The sequence below is a fragment of the Mobula birostris genome, chromosome 5 (assembly GCF_030028105.1).
Source record: "Mobula birostris isolate sMobBir1 chromosome 5, sMobBir1.hap1, whole genome shotgun sequence".
In the NCBI taxonomy this organism is placed as follows: domain Eukaryota; kingdom Metazoa; phylum Chordata; class Chondrichthyes; order Myliobatiformes; family Myliobatidae; genus Mobula; species Mobula birostris.
In genome coordinates, this window is record NC_092374.1 from 189,097,354 (window position 1) to 189,113,936 (window position 16,583).

Sequence of the window (16,583 nt, forward strand, 5' to 3'; positions counted from 1 at the left end):
GATTTCCACCATGGGGTCTACTGATTCCCTGCTTAATGGTACTGGTCCATGGCATTTAAAAAAAAGTTTGGGAAGCTATGGTGTAGAACAATGCTAATAGGAACTTAGGGGAAGTTTGAACGGAAAACAAAATGCTGGAAATACTCATCAGGTTAGGCAGAATCTGTGGGGAGGGAACCGGAGTTTAGGCTGCAGGCTGAAGACTGTGAAAGTGAAGTTAATCAGAGGTGAGAGAAAGTCAGACGCAGAGGGGAGGGACAGGTGCGAATTCTGCTCAGAGAGCTAGAAGAGACCTAATCGGCCGTGCGACTTCCTGCATTGGGAGGACGATTAGCCTCACAGGGGAAACGTGGCAGAGAGGATCCAGAGGAAGTAGCCGGGCAGGTGAGCTCGAAGCAGGGAATCCAATTTGGAATTGGAGATCTGTCATTGACTCGATGGGCTGAAGGTCCCCTTCTGTATCACAATAGGATCCAGTGAATATGGAGGCCAATAACTTTGGTTATTGAGAACACAGGAGAGGCTGTTACCAAAATTTGACACTCACACCGCCCCTTCACCTAACCCCGAGGCCATGATTTCCTTCCCCACCTCCATACGAACACAGCTGGATGACCTCCTCGCTCCCACGTGTTTTGTTGTCTATTTACCCTGAAGCCCTTGACTGGAGGCGGAAAGGAGGGGGACTGGAACGATGGCATCAGCGGGACGTGTCCCAGTAAATCTGGTTGGGGCGCGGAGCGAGAATAACCAATTCCAGGGGCTATGTCCCTGACAGCGACTGGGCCTTTACCGTCCCTAGCCTGGGCTGCCCTGTGTATATTGCTCTGGGGAGGAGGGTGGGTCCTTCCCTCTACCTCAGATGCTGAACTCACTTCGATATCACAACTTCGTTCTCAGAAACAGTGGAGGGGAGCGGTGTCGACGATTGTAATGCCCGCCCCCCCCAAGTAATTGGGGAGCGGTTAAGAATGTATGATGGGCCTAACGGCCACATTCTATGCGTGTTTGTATTTTAATATTTATTTCTATTATATATTGACTTAATCTCTTGCGGTTACTTTAACGCAGCATTTTATTAAAGAGGCTATTTTTGATATTTTATAAAATAGGGGTTTTGCTTTCACAGTGAAAACACTCGTCCCTCCGATCTATAAGGCACTTGGACAGATAGATGGACAGGAAAGGTTATGCGCCAAACGCTGGCAAACGGGAATAGCTTAGACGTGTCGAAGCGTACCGTACTGTGTTACTCCACCAATCCATTAACTAAGTGGTGGGGGGGGGTGTGATTACACTATCAGGAGCCACTGCACTCACAGGGCGGGGTGGCCTGATAGGCTGTTTGTTTCGTAATGTTTGGGGCCCTGGCCCACAAACACGTGCATAGCGGGCCGACCAGAGTCCTAACAGTAGAGACCTCTACTCTCCGATGCAAGTAGATTTCGTCTCGGGGCAGAGTGGGCATTAACGTCACAGAACAGTGCGGACCTTGGGCCTCAGTTTGGAAAGGGGCATCTCTCCGTTTAGCAAGCTCACCCTCAGGAGCCACGTCTCATTGCTTCTCCCCAAGACATCCCGGGAAGCTCCGAAGCACACCACCTCCCTTGGTGGCCTTGTACCCCGTCAGTATCCAGTCTGTGCGCAGCTCCTCGCAAGGAAGGCTCCCCGCCTGGCGGACCCGGCAGAGGACAAAGCCCCGGGAGAGGGAGGCTCGTTCCCGCTGGATCGGTAACGGACGAGCCTTCCAGGGACGGCAGGCCTGCGAGATCTTCCAATCGCGGCGACGAGGGCGAAGCACAGTGCGAACCCGGCAGGATCTCGCACGCACCTCGGCAAACCTCGAGCATCCAGTCCTTCACCCCGACCGTTTCACTGTATCTTATAGCCCACTCACCCCACATCCCACACACACACCAGCCAGGACAGAGACCTTGCTCAGCCGGACTCCGCTGAAAAGCATGGACGATCAAGTCACCCACCCTCACCCCCATCTCCATCCCGCTCTCCAGAACGCCGTAACTTGGGCCGGCGTCTCTTCACCCTCTCCTCATCGTCATGCCGAATCAGCTTTGGCATTCCAAACAAGAAGCAGCACCTCTGAAGTAGCAAACACGATGGGCGACCTTCGCACCCTTCCTGTGGAAGACAGCCATGTCCGACTCAATCCGTGGCTCGTATGGGGCGATCAGGGAGCAAGCTACGGGCCCCTTCCCTCACCAGCCGAGGGCTCGACCTTTCTCCCGGGCTCAAACACACACACACACCTCAGCAACTGTGCCATCCCATCCCAAGAGGCAGCTCCCACTCCACCACAGGTTAGCCCTTCAAATCACTCCTACCCCCTCCCAAGGGCTGGTCCGCCACACCTTTCAATCCTCCACCCCCCCCCCCAAAGAATCTTCAAAGAACGTTTCGAGAGATGCACAGGTAGGGAGGGGTAGTTTACATCATCGCATCACAACGAGTGGGGTCTCCGTTTCTTTCATTCTTGGCCGAATATTCGTGGCCGGCCTTCGCCAAATTCAGCAGCGGTCACACACTGGGAGCAGGGGCGAGGGGTGTCGGAAGAGGAAGGGCGGGAGTGCGACGTCCCTGGATATCGCCCCGAGAACTGGCGCCAGCGCCAGGAACAAATCCATCACTGACGGGCGAGTGATAAAGTCTGGACTCCCTGAGCATGGGGGGGGGGGGGGGGGGGGAGAGAAGGGGCCTCGGCAGCAAGCAGATCATCTCTACAGGAACATCCGCCAACCCCGGGCTACACACAGCACAGGCGTGAGATAATGAAATCCAGCACCTTTGTCCGCGAAGGGTTTCCGGTAAACAACCCACGCAGTAGGACAGCGCTGGGAGAGAGTTATCCCGTGTACAAATCACTTTGTGCCGAAGGAAGGGTACTTCATGGGCAACCGGTTACTCCGAGTCCAACCCGGGATGTGGGACTGCGTTAAGGTAGGGTAACTCCAATATCCAAATTACATTGTGGGTCGGCACTGTGAGAGGATTACACCGTGTCCAACGAGCGCTGTGAGATAGTGTTGAGGGAGCGTGACTCTTAAAGTGAATCCACACCATGGTTCAGGATGGAAGGAGGGTCACTCCGTAGCCAACACACAGCAAACTAGCGCGGCTGTGCATCTAAACTGCCGTAGTGGTAGTGCGGGAGGCCCCGAGCACCCACCGAACAATGTGTGAGAGAACACATCCACACCCACTGAACGGCAGCCTGCCTCCAACACAGACTAGAAGTCTCCCCCAGTACCCAACTCACACTATGCAGAGAGAGCATCCCTCCGCCTCGGCAGAGCTCTTCCTCCTTCCCCGCCCCCACAGCGACCAGCACCAGAAAGGCGCGATGCTCAGTCACACTGTTATGTTGCCGATTCTCGGCGCTCGGTGCCCAGCAGCACCTCCCAGTCCCCCGCCCTCGCCACGTGTCCCCAGCGCTCCCTCGCAGGCGGTCTCACAACCACCAGAAGTACAAGACTACCATGAAGATGCAAACACCGGTGGCCGCCGCCTTGGTGAAACGCGACCTGGAGTTCAGTTCCTTGGCATCAAGCTGGTACTTCTTGGAGAGGCTGGACAGGTTGCTGGCTTTGGTGTTGAGGGCTGAGGGAAAAGGGAGGAGAAAAGGGTTCAGAACAGGGGTAGCGTACAGACCTGCTTCCAACTGCTACCTCACCATCCCCATCCACCACACCATAGACCAGTCAATGTGCCCACCTAGCACGGGAGAGGAACGAATACTCCCCCCACCCCCAGTGAGGGGAACCTCAGATTGGGTCCCGCAGATCTGGAGGGGGAGTAGTTGAGGACACAGTCAGGACCCCGGGCAGCAGTGGGAGATGGGACTAAGGTTTCAGGTAGACACAAGGGACTGGAACTGGGAAGGATCATAGCAGTGGGCAAGTTGGGAGTAGAGTCCATGCACAGCTGGGAAGAGACTCCTGGGAATGGGAGTGTGCACAGGTGGAAAGAGTGGGAATTTGGGATCAGGGTCTGCAAAGAGGGGGTCAGGATCGGGACAGAACCCCAGATGGCGATAGGAAACAGGAAGAAGGGTACGTTCACACACAAGGGAATGGGGATAGTGAAACAGGAAGGGATCCCAGCACCAAGCAAGGTGGGAGAGATGCCCTTCCTTCGGTGGGAAGAGGAGGACAGCAGTTCTCAGGAGCAACCAGGATCAGGATACACTAACCAGGAGTGGGGAGTCAGAAACCTGACGGGAGACAGGATAAAGGGTGCAGTCGGACACAAGAGAGCGGGAGAGGATCCTGGCACCAAGCCAGTGGGAGTGGAGCCAGTACACAGGTGGGAAGAGAGGTGCAGTGATCTCAGGAGCATCCGGGATTGAGATCGACAGACCCAGAGGAGGGGGTGGGGGAGACCGGCACCAAACACTGGCAATGACAGGAGAGGGGATGAAGGGTGCAGATGCATGTGGGAATGGAAACCAGGATCTGAAATGGATCCCAGAACAGGTGGGGGTAGGAATAGAGACTGTGCACATGTAGGAAGAGGGGAAAGAGTGGATCCCGAGCACGGATGCACAGGGAATCGGAGATTACTTTGGAAATGGAAGTAAAGAGGTGCTGTGCTGAGGAATCCCACATTAGGCTGAGGAACTCAGCAAGCTCAGAGAACAGAGGGGCCAGTGCAGGCAGTAGCAGTGTGTTAGGGTTGCGGTGTGTAGTGGAAGGTGGGGTCCCAACCCCTCCACAAACCCTACCCCACTTCACTAAACTCCCACCCAATTGAGTGCACTGTCCAGTCACGTAAGAAATTTGGATAAGTACATAGATGGGAGGGGTATGGAGGGCTATGGTCCAGGTGTGGGTCCATGGGAGTAGGCAGAACACCAGTTCAGCACAGAACAGATGGGCAGATGGGCCCATATCTGTGCTGCAGTGCCTCACGACATTGCGTAATGGGACACCTCCCCTTTGTCCAGTTGTGGGGACGAGCTCACCCGACAGTGCCTCCCCCCGCTGCAGCACTTCCTCAATGTTGGTCACCATGATGCGCTGGACGTCCTGGAGCTCGGTGTTGATGGAGCCGAGTTTCCGGCGAGACCATGAGTCACTGTAGGACTTCTTCAGCTTCTGTATGTAGGTGTCTGTGGGCGGCAGGGGAGGTGGGATCAGAAGTGGTTTATTATCGGCATGCATCCCCAGATGCAGCGAGATCCCTGCCTTGCCTACTGTTCAGACAGTTCAGATCATTGCACAGAGCATGGAGCGAGGGCAAGGTAAGACAATAACAGAATGCAGACTAAAGCGTAACAGCTACAGTGCAGGTAGACAAAAATATCCAAGATCATAACAGGGTAGATTGTAAGGTCGAGTCCAATTTACACCAGGGGACTGTTCAATAGACGTATAACAGCAGAGTAGAAGCTGTCCTTGAGCCCGATGGTACATGTTTGTGGGGTTTTGTATCTTCTGCTGAAGAGGGAAAAGAGGAAATGTCTGGTGTCCTGGCTGGGGGGGGGGGGGGATGAATTTGGACTATGCTGACTACTTCACCAAAATAGCGAGAGGTGTAGACAGAGTCCATGGAAGGGAGGTTTCCGTGATGTGCTGAGCTGTGTCCACTACTCTCTGCAGTTTCTTGCGGTCAGCTGCCGTACCAATCCCGGACGCATCAAGATCCGGGGTTTTCTATAGTGAATCGATAAAAGTCCGTCAGTGTTGACAGGGACGTGGCAAATTTCTTTAGGCTCCATGGGAGAAGAGATCAGCGGTGAATGAAGGATTAAACATGCCTGATGTCCCATGCCTCACCTGGACAACCTGCTCGACCTTGCCCTATTGCCCAGGCACCCTCTCCCTCCTCACTCCTCATCTGAGTCCAGGATTGCACTGAGAAAGACACCCTTAAACCCAGGCTCCTCCAGATCAACCTCCACCAGCTCACAGCACCTCCCTCAGAGGTAGTCACCTAATATCCTAGCTGATGTTCACACCTCATCACCCATTCATCCAAAACCATCAGCTGCTAGCACTGTGTTCCATTTGATCCTTCTGCCACCTTTCCTCTGTCAAATTCATCTGCGTAGCTCTCTGCTCCTACCTCCTGCTCCTCTGCAGATGACACCGCCCATCCCAGCCCCTCCCTGCTCCGGCTGGCCCCCATTTCCAGCCCTCTCCAGCTGGAGACTGGAGGTTTCCCCTGGGACTGTCCATGTGGAGAGCCTCAAGGGCTGCTCTCCCACCCCACCAGGGAGAGAGACCCTCAGCATCCAATCCACCATAGCGGACACCTCCTGGAGGTCACCCCCCACACTACTTGCGTGACCCTACAGATTAAATCCACACTTGCCCAAGAGCGTGGAGGAGCCCCCTCACACCCCAGCCACCAGAGTGCAAAAATACACTGGGCGTAACAAAGAGGGGGCATACACCCCTTCCTTCTGGGCAGTGTAGGTTAAAGTTCAATGAATGGACACAGCAAGAAAAGCAGCTCCTGAGGAGCCAGACTCAGCACTCTCTGGTCGTAGACTTTGCATATTCTCCCTGCAACCACATAGGCTTCTCCGCATGCTCCAATTTCCTCCCACACCCCAGAGACATGCGGGTTGGTGGGTTAATTGCCCCTAGTATGTGGGTGAGGGGCAATACCTGGAAGAAAGAAAGAGTTGATGGTGATCACCATTCTCACCAAGCTTCACAGTAACAGAAATGCTGCCGCGCACATAGCCTTTGTTGCCACGCAGCTAGAATTTCCTTTTATGTGATGTACCACACATTCAGGCTGTGTTAAAAAAAAAATCCTGCTCAGAGCAAAGGTTGGTCCATGCAGCTATATAAAAAAAAATTAGACAGCAGAGATGGGGACTAGGCAGAAAATGGTTCGGCACAGCCAAGAAGGGCCAAAAGCCCTGTTTCTGTGCTGTAGTTTCTATGGTTTCTATGGGATGTGGGGAGCATAAATGGGATTAGTAGAAATGGGGGCTTGTTGGTCAGCACGGAATCAGTGAGCTGAAAGGCCAGTTTCCCTGCTATCTCTCTTCTTCTCCAACCTCCCCCCGCCCCACACAAGCTTCTACTCAGATTGTAAATGACTGCCTCAAACCCTATCTGCCCCATTCATCATCACTCTTATACATACAGGCCCCATCCAGACCAGCCCACTGCAAACAGGCCAGACAGGCTTCTGCTCCAGCAAGTGCCTCCCACCCACATTCCATCTCCAAATGTTTATGGGATCTCCCAGCGTCATCACTGCATGGTGGCCAGGACTCACAAGTGGCTCCCTGGGTGTGGAAAGAAGAGAGGGAGGGAACATTTAAGGTGGAACAAGAGAGCCGATGTCCCAGGCGCTAATTAACTGGGGGCCCAGGGGCTAATTAAGGGATCAACGGTGGCAGCTGAGCCACCTCCCCGGAGACACCGTCTCCCTGGTAACCTCGTTCCCTGTTTTCCTGCCTTAGTCCCCGGAGACGCCTCCCCACAGATCCAGCCGTTATCTGCCTTGAACAGAGAGAGATGGAGGGGGACTCCGGGCTGAATCCCTCATATTCCCTCCAGCTCAGTGACCAGCGCAGGGAACTCACTGCTCCCAACAGCCAAGGGAGGGGATACCACCGGGATGTTCAACCACCACAGGTGGCACACACTGCCCTTCCCCATCTTGGTTATGCACCAGGGGTAGGGAAAGCGAGGAAGGGGTAAAACATATGAAGGGTAGAGTAAATTGCGAGCTCAATACAAAGGAGTGACCTGTGGGACCCTTCTTGAGACAACGAGGGGCATCTGCCCTAACTGTATTGTGAGGGGTTCTGGACCCATATCCAAGAAAGGATGTGCTAGCATTGGAGGAGGTTCACGAGAATGATCTCGGGAATGAAAGGGTTGACACATGAGGAGCGTTTAATGGCTCTGGGCCTGTACTCACTGGAGTTTAGAAGAACTGCGGGGGTGGAATCTCATTGAAACTTATCAAATATTGAGAGGCTGCGATAGAGTGGATGTGGAGAGGATGTTTACAAATAGTAGGAGAGCCTAAGACCAAAGGGCACCGCCCAGAATAGAAGGACGTCCCTTTAGAATAGAGATGAGGTAAATCTGTAGAATTCACTGCCACAGATGACTGTGGAGGCCAAGTCATCGAGTATATTTAAAGTGGAGTTTTATAGGTACTAGGTTAGTAAAGGCATCAAAGATTATGAGGTGTAACCAGGAGAAATGGGTTGAGAGAGAAAATGATGGAGCAGATGCAAAGGGCTGAATGACCTGATTCCAGACTCCAATGCCTTTTAGTCTTATGCACTAACGAGCGACCACTCCAGACTACGTGCAGACCAGTGAGAGCACCCACCACAGACAGGCCCGTCTAGACCAGCCTGCCACAGAACGGCCCCGACTCTACTGCCCCTTCCTGCAAGCCCACCACCACCCCGTACGGCCCCTTCCCTTGGGTGTCAGTCTCACCAAACTCAATGAAGACATAGGGCCGGGAGACAGTGGCCACCTTCTTAATGTACAGCTCGCTGAACTCTGCCTGCAGGTCCTCCAGGAAAGCGTAGGCCATCTTCTTGGAGTAGTTGCCCTCGCACAGCACCAGGTAGCAGACACCACGGTCAATGAGGTAACTGTCGGCACACAGGAAGATCTCATTAATCCCGGGCTCCCACAAGCAAGCTGAAGCAACAGGGGAAGGAAACGAGAACTTGGATTGGGACCAGTCGCAGCCTGCAAGAGAAAGCCCAATCCCAGTTATCGTCATGGTGATGGCGAAGTCCCGCAGGAAGGAAGGGACCTGCCAGAAGCCATGAACGATTGGCAGTTGACCACGTGGGCTGGGGGCCTTGGAAAGTGGTGAAATGAAGCAGTGGGACCAGCAAGGGGAGAGGTACGTCCATGGGAGAGGAAGACGGCTGGACCATCCAATGGGAATGAATGCCCAGGTATCATCCAGCGACCACCTCCTTCCTCTGCACCTCGCACAGTGGGAAGAGACCTTCCCACCACATCTTGATTCATCCACTCCTGGCACCTTTACCCTTCACCTCCCCACCCTATCCCTCTCAGCAGCCATGGAGACCATCCTGGGACATGCCAGCTGTCCTGGGATATAGGAGTTAAGAGGGGTTGAGGGTGGGGAAGAGGATCTCAAGGTCCACTGAAACCAGAGCAGCCAGTGTCAACAATAGACTCCAGTAAGGGGACAGCCTGGTGAACCCTCCCCTCCTACCCAGCGCCTCCATTTAGACTCTGCCCCCCTCACCTAAATCTGTGTACCACATTCAACCCCCAACACCTCCTCCCCTTAGCCCATCCCCACACAGGGACAGCTGGGCCCTGCCCTGCGACAGCCTCAGCAAAGTGGGGGGGGGCCTGAGGCAAGCATTCAGAACGCTCCCCCTCCCCACAGACACAGACACAGACCCCGCACTTACTGGAACATGAGGGAGCCGGTCTCCAGGGTGCAGCGCGTCGGAGAATGTTCCGTCAGCTTCCGGAACAGCTGCTTGGCCTGGTTCTGATATTCCTGCAGATTCCGCCCAGACTGCAATAAAGAACATGGCCTCAGAAATCCTGCCCAAAGGGAACTCAACGTCCCAGCACACTCTACTGGGGCAGGCGCTACAGAGGTTAAACATGGAGAAGGGATCCTTCAATACTGTCCCATTATACTGGATTGTCCCAGACAGGCACAGCTAGATTAAACATAGAGGGAAGCTGCCCCATCGCCGTCCCGTTACACACTACTGGATATCAGCGTCGGCTGATTGGCAGTAGACAAAGAGTGGGAATAAAGAGAGCCTTTTCTGGTTGGCTGTCGGTGACTAGTGGTGATCTGCAGGTGCTGGAACCGCTTCTTTTTACATTATGTCAATGATTTGGATGATGGAATTGATGGCTTTGTAGCCAAGTTTGCAGAAGATATGAAGAGGGGCAGGTAGTTTTGAGGAAGTAGGGAGGCTGCAGAAGGATTTAGACAGATTAGGAGAATGGGCAAAGAAATAGCAGATGAAAATCAGTGTTGGGAAGGGTATGGTGATGCACTGGTAGAAAGAATAAGGGCGTAGTCTATTTTCTAAATGGAGAAAATTCAAAAATACAAGGTGCAAAGTGAATTGGGAGTCTTGAGCAGGATTCCCTGAAGGTTAATTTGCAGATCGAGTCATTGGTGAGGAAGGCAAATGCAATGTTAGCATTCATTTCAAAAGGATTAGAATGTAAAAGGAAAGATGTGATGCTGAGGCCTCACTTGAAGCATTGTGAGCAGTTTTGGGCCCCTCATTTTAGGGAGAAAGTGCTGACATTGGAGAGGGTTCAAAGGAGGTTCACAAAAATGATTCCAGAAATGAAAAGCTTGTCACATGAAGAGCGTTTGAATGCTTTGGTGTAATTTAGAGGAGTGGGGGGGTGGGGGTGGGGGGAAATTTCACTTAAACCTATCAAACATTGAAAGGCCTAGAAACAGTGGATGTGGAGAGGATGTTTCCTATGGTGGGGGAGCTTAGGACCAGAGGACACAGCCTCAGACTAGGGGGATGTCCATTTAGAACAGAGATGAGGAGGAATTTCTTTAGACAGAGGTTGGTGAATCTGTGGAATTCATTGGCACAGGCGGCTGTGGAGGCGAGGTTATTTGGTGTATTTAAGGTAGATGTTTATAGATACTTGATATCGGGTGTGAAAGGTTGGGATTGAGAAGGGTATGGATCAGTCATGATCAAATGGCAGAGCTGGCTCAATGGGTTGAATGGCCTAATTCTGCTCCAGTGTTTTATGGTCTTATAAGGCACAGCAGGGATTAATTGTTTCATAATTTGCATTGCCTAAACACAGGTGAAGCTGGGACAGGCATAGAAGGGCTTCGACATGGGACATATCTCCCTCACTCTCACAAGAGAGACAGGGAGAGACCACACACAGTGTCCACTCACTCTCTGGAGGTTTTCTAGGACCAGTGAGTGGGGTACTTCCTGGCAAGTGAGGACCCCATTTAAATCTAAAATTGCTTTGAGCATTGTGAATTTGTAAATTAGTCTATCATTTTTAAAAAGAAACCAGTTGGCCCTTCCCCACTGAACCACAAATGAACCTCCTGTTTATTGCCTGGAAATTTGCATGAAATCCTCATGAACATTTCACTCTAAGTTTGTAAATGTTTGACAAGTGGCAGTGTTAGTTATGGAACAATACCATGCTCCAAAAACATTTACAAGGATATTCTGCCCTCATACATTTTAAAATCTTCTTGCACACATTTTGAAATAAAGTTCCCTCTCTACACAGTCCTGTCTCATTATTCCCGAAGCAAAGATAGGACAGGTTAGGCACAATAAACCTCCCAATATCCTGTGATGCTTCCACAGTGTCCAGGTGGCACGGTACCGAGGAGGATATAGAGCGAAGTCCCTGCCACACCAATCCATTACTCTCTCCTGGGGTAGGAATGGTGTATTGTGCAGGCGTTACCATTGCTGGGTAATTATCACCACACTATCTCATCTGGTGCACCAAGTACCAGGCTGTTACTGCAGGTCACACAATTCCAGCTCAGATCTTTGTTCCTCTGTTTGCTGCATGGTTAATATTTTATCATGTTGTTCAGGCAGAAAGAATGAAAAAAAAAAGTTGTTTACTGTCTTTCTAATCAGACACACCATCCATTTGGTCTCGGTCATCCAGGCCGGCATTCCTGGTGAAAGGAGGCACAGGAGGTCCTTTGCCCATGGTTGGTTGAGAAGGGTTGAACCTGAGTGCAAAAGCAAGGGGAGGATGGGTATCTGTGGAGCAGGGAAGAGGACAAACTATTGCCCGATCCATCAGAACATCAGAGAGAAATGAGGGTGCTGCATCTTTGGAAGAGAAATCCTGGGGAAAACAGATACAGGGGCTTTGGTCCATGGAGGCCACTCAGCCCCTCCAAACCTAGTCTGTTATCCATCAAGGCTGATCTGACTACAACTTCAACTCTGCACACCCATTTACACTTAACTTATCACCTCCTCAGTAATATTTCACTGCTTTATCCCTTACACCCCACCCCCGCTCCCAGTCATTATCATGAATTTCGTTTTACGGCAGCAGTACAATGCAAAATATGAAACAATATAAATTACAATAAATAAAGTGTGAGAGAGAAATAGTGAGGTAGTGTTCACGGACCTGTCAGAAATCTGATAGCAGAGGGTTAAAAGCTGTTGCTAAGATATTGAGTTTGTGTCCTCTACCTCCACCATCTCTGCCCTAAAAATATTCAAACTGTGCTTCAGTCACCCTTCCAGGATGAGAGGTCAATTTATCCGCCCTCAGAGAAAACAATTCTCACCTCTGTTGTAAGAGGAGACTTTTTGGACAGTAACCCATTCTAGGTTCTCCCACAAGAGACAACATCATCCACACGATCACCCTGCTGGGATCTTTCCAGTTCTTAACCATTCCAATCTAGTCCCAAGTCCGCTATCAAATCCCTGTGGATAGAAGCTACCTTTTGCAACCATCCTATTAGGACAACCTGCTCATTCCCTAGGTTGGTCCAGTAAGCCTCCTCTGGTTTGATTCTTGTTGTCCTCATGGGTAGACCAGAGTCAGTGTGGATCCATAGCAACATCCCCTCAGTGGTAATGCAGATGTATCTCAAGGAATTGTGCTTAGCCCACTGCTATACTCTCTACACTCATGACTCTTAGTTTAAGAAGGTGCGTACGACACCAAAGACGAGCAAATTTCTACAGATGTATGGTGGAGAGCACAGGGCTGCCTGCACAGGTTTGAATGAAGCCGCACAGAGCTGTAGACGCCGCGAGCTCCAACAGAGACACCACACTCCCCACCGAAGACATCTTCAAAAGGCGGTATCCATCATTAAAGACCGCCAGTATCCGGAATGTGTCCATTTCTCACTGCACATGGAGGTGGTACAGGAGCCTGAAGACCTACAGTGAAAATCTTAGAAATCTTCCCTCTGCCATCAGGTTTCTGAATGGACGATGAACACATGAAAACTATCTTACTAGTTCATTTCTTACTGTACTATATCTTGTTGTACTGTAAGCTGTAGTCATTTTTATGTCCCTGCACTGTACTGCTGCCACAAAATAACTTTTATGACAGTGCTAATGAACCCAATTCTGATATTAAAGTATTAATCTCCTTCCTTAAGTAAGACCAGTACAGTACACAGCACCCTTTATGTGGTCTCAACAACACCAACTGTAACTGAAGTACAACCTCCTTACGCCAGCATGCAGTTCCTCTAAATTACCACGAACATTCGAAGGGCTCTACAGTGGGAGATCACCAAGGTCTTTACGGCCAATAGGTTAACTTTGAATTCTGGTCTCTGTTGTAACTCAGGAATCGCAGCAGCAGCAGCTGTGTGCACAGCAAGATCCCAGAAGCAGCAATTGGGATGTGGTTGGCTGTGTTTTTGGAGTAACCTGAAAGCTCTGACGAGGAGTTAGCGATGTCTTGTCTACGAAATGTTGTGCTGAATTGGAGAGGATATTTACGTGGATGACACCAGGGTTAACGGATGAGGAGCATTTGACGACTACTTTTTATTTATAAATAAAGTTCCTTTTGATTAAGGAACAAAAAAATTGATGGTTCCAGGCCTGTACACACTAGAGTTTAGAAGAATGGGGAGGGGGCATCTCATTGAACTCTACTTAATATTGAAAGGCCTAGACAGAGTGGGCATTGACAGGATGTTTCCAATAGTTGGAGAGTCAAGGACAGAGGGCATAGTCTCAGAACAGGCTAATCCTTTAGAACTGAGATGAGAAGGAATTTCTCTAGTCATAGGGTGGCAGATCTGTGGAATTCATTGCCACAGACTACTGTGGAGGCCAAGTCATTGCGTAGATTTAAAGTGAGGTTGATAGGTTCTTGACTATAATGGTATCAGGGGTTACGAGGAAAAGGCATGAGATGGAAAATAAATCGGCTATGATTAAATAGCAGAGCAGACTCGATGAGCAGAATGGCCTAATTCTGCTCCTTGGTTTTATGGACATGAACCATCAATGTTGTGTCTCTCACCATGGAATCTGCCTGACCTGCTGAGTGTTTCCAGCAGCTTTTTGTTTTCAATGTTGATTGAGAAATGAACACAGTCCAGGACGAAGCAGTGTTCTGAGATTAGTACTACAGGTATTCACTTAATTACTTATAATAACAGAAGGGCCATTCTGCCCATCAGGTCCAACCCAGCTCCCAAGAGAGCAATCCCATTCCTCTGTAATTCTGTATACCCCTGAAACATTCCATCCCACACAGTGCCAGCAACACAGGGGTGGGGGGGGGGGTGAATTTAGTGGCCAATTAACCCACCAATCTGCATATGCAGCATCTGCTGACAGTGTGATCTCCTTCTCAGAGGCCAACATCAGAATGTCTTTCAAGGGGGTAAATACTCACAAGGCAACAGGATCAGATGATGTACCTAGTAGGGCTCTGAAAATCTGTGCCAGCCAACTGGCAGGTGTGTTCAAAGACATTTTCAATCTCTCCTTGCTACAGTCAAAGTTCCCACCTGCTCTAAAAGGGCAACAATCATACTAGTGCCCAAGAGCAGGGTGAGCTGACTTAATGACCATCATCCAGTAGCACACACATCTATGGTGATGATGTGCTTTGAGAGGTTGGTTATGGCTAGAATCAACCGCTTCCTGAGCAAGGACCTGGAGCCACTGCAATTTACCTATCACTACAATAGGTCCACAGCATCTAAAAATTAGCTGGCGACACAATGATTTGTAGAATTTCAGATGCTGACGAGAAGGCATACAGAGACAAGGGGTGTCATGACAACGACCTTGCAATCAAATCCAGCAAGGCCAGAAAATTGATTGTAGACTTCAAGGAGGGTCAGATTAGGGAACACACCAGACTCGTTGTGGGATCACAAGTGGAAAGGGTGAGCAACTTCAAGCTCTTGGGTTTCAGCATCTCCGAGGATCCAACCTGGGCCCAGCATACCGATGCAGTTACAACGAAGGCAGCCATATTTCATGAGGAGTTTGTCAATAAAGACACTCACAAACGTCTACAGATGTACCGTGGAGAGCATTCTAACTGGCTGCATCACCGTCTGATATGAGAGGGCCACTGCACAGGATTGAAATAAGCTGCAGAGAGTTGTGAACTCAGTCAGCTCCATCATGGGTACTACTCCCCCCCCCCCAACTCCTCACCATTCAGAACATCTTCAAAGAATGATTCCTCAGCAAGGTGGCAGCAGTCACTAAAGACCCCCATCACCCAAGTCATGCCCTCTTCTCGTTGCTACCATCAGGAAGGAGGTAAAGACACACACTGAATAATTTAGAAAAAACTTCTTCCACTCTGCCATCAGATTTCTGAATGAACAACAAACCCATGAACACTACCTCACTACGTTTTCTTTTCTCCCCTCTTTTTCGCACTACTTATTTAATTTAACATTTTCTAACGCTACTTCATTTATCTGGACCTCTCGCACACTTTCGGCTTTACCATAAACTGAAAATAAAAACGATTATATTAACCCCGCTGCCTTTAAGCCATTATTCATGCTGTTCCTGTCTGATGGAAATAAGAGACGAGAGATTTTTTGCACTTAAAACCCATCAATTTCATAAAAGGTCAGGATTCATCAAAAGACAGGTTCTTAGACACCGAGACTAATACATTAAGAGAAGAGATTCTGCAGATGCTGGAAATCTGGAGTAACGCTAACACTAGCACAATGCTGGAGGAATTCAGCAGGTCAGAAGGGTCCTGACAAAGGGTCTCAGCCTGAGACATCTTTATTCATATCCATAGGGACAGCCTGGCCTGCTGAATTCTTCTAGCATTTTCAATCACCTTTTCAAGATTTCATTTTAAAATCCATTTCTTTCCCAGTGATGACTGCTGCAGTTTTTGACATCAGGACTGTAACTCTGAATAAACTGGTTATGAACTCCATTTGAATTACACTTAACTCTGAGTCAGGCACAAAAGGTATAAGCTGATACCCTACCCAACCCCCCACCACTTTATATCTGAATTTAAATATTCCAACTTGTACAATTTGCAAAATTTTAAAGGACTCTGTATAACAGGATCTAAAGGACAACAGCACACCTTAAGTCTTGAATAAATTTTAAGTAACTCACTCTCTCTCTCTCTGTGCTAGACAGTCCTGCTGCAAGTTATCCAAACATTAGAAAGTCTTTGACAAGAACAGGTCATTTGGGCCAACAAAGCTTCCTATTCACAACGTGTGTTGAAATAACTATCGAGTTTAGATTTGAAAGTCTCCAAGGTACACTCTCAATTACACAATTAGGTAGTTTGCTCCATGTGTCAACAACTCACTATGTACAGATATACCTCTCGGTGTTAGTCTGAAATCTCCCTTTAACCAATCTCCACCTATAGCCCCATGTCCTTGTTGACTGATTAATTTTGAAGCACCAGCTGGCAGCTACCTTACCTATACCCTTCATGATTTTGAACACTTCTATCATGCCTCCTCATGTACATAATATCATGCATATTAACTCAGTTTTTCTCTGTCCAGTGACAGACCCATTTCCACTGGACATGTCTCAAGTACAACCAGCATTACACAGCTTTTGTGGCTCC

The 16,583-nt window shown here is 49.9% G+C and overlaps 1 protein-coding gene across 1 annotated transcript; it reads right to left on the reverse strand.

Moving 5' to 3' along the window:
- Positions 1 to 1,049: 1,049 nt before the first annotated feature.
- On the reverse strand, positions 1,050 to 11,634 carry LOC140198155 (vesicle-trafficking protein SEC22b-B-like). The gene is made up of 5 exons (XM_072259131.1): positions 11,630 to 11,634; positions 9,410 to 9,519; positions 8,442 to 8,602; positions 4,979 to 5,125; positions 1,050 to 3,615 (listed from the first exon to the last, which is right to left on the reverse strand). The coding sequence occupies exons 1-5, from the start codon at positions 11,630 to 11,632 to the stop codon at positions 3,467 to 3,469; spliced, it is 570 nt and encodes a 189-aa protein (XP_072115232.1). The 5' UTR covers positions 11,633 to 11,634; the 3' UTR covers positions 1,050 to 3,466.
- Between the last annotated feature and the right edge of the window lie 4,949 nt (positions 11,635 to 16,583).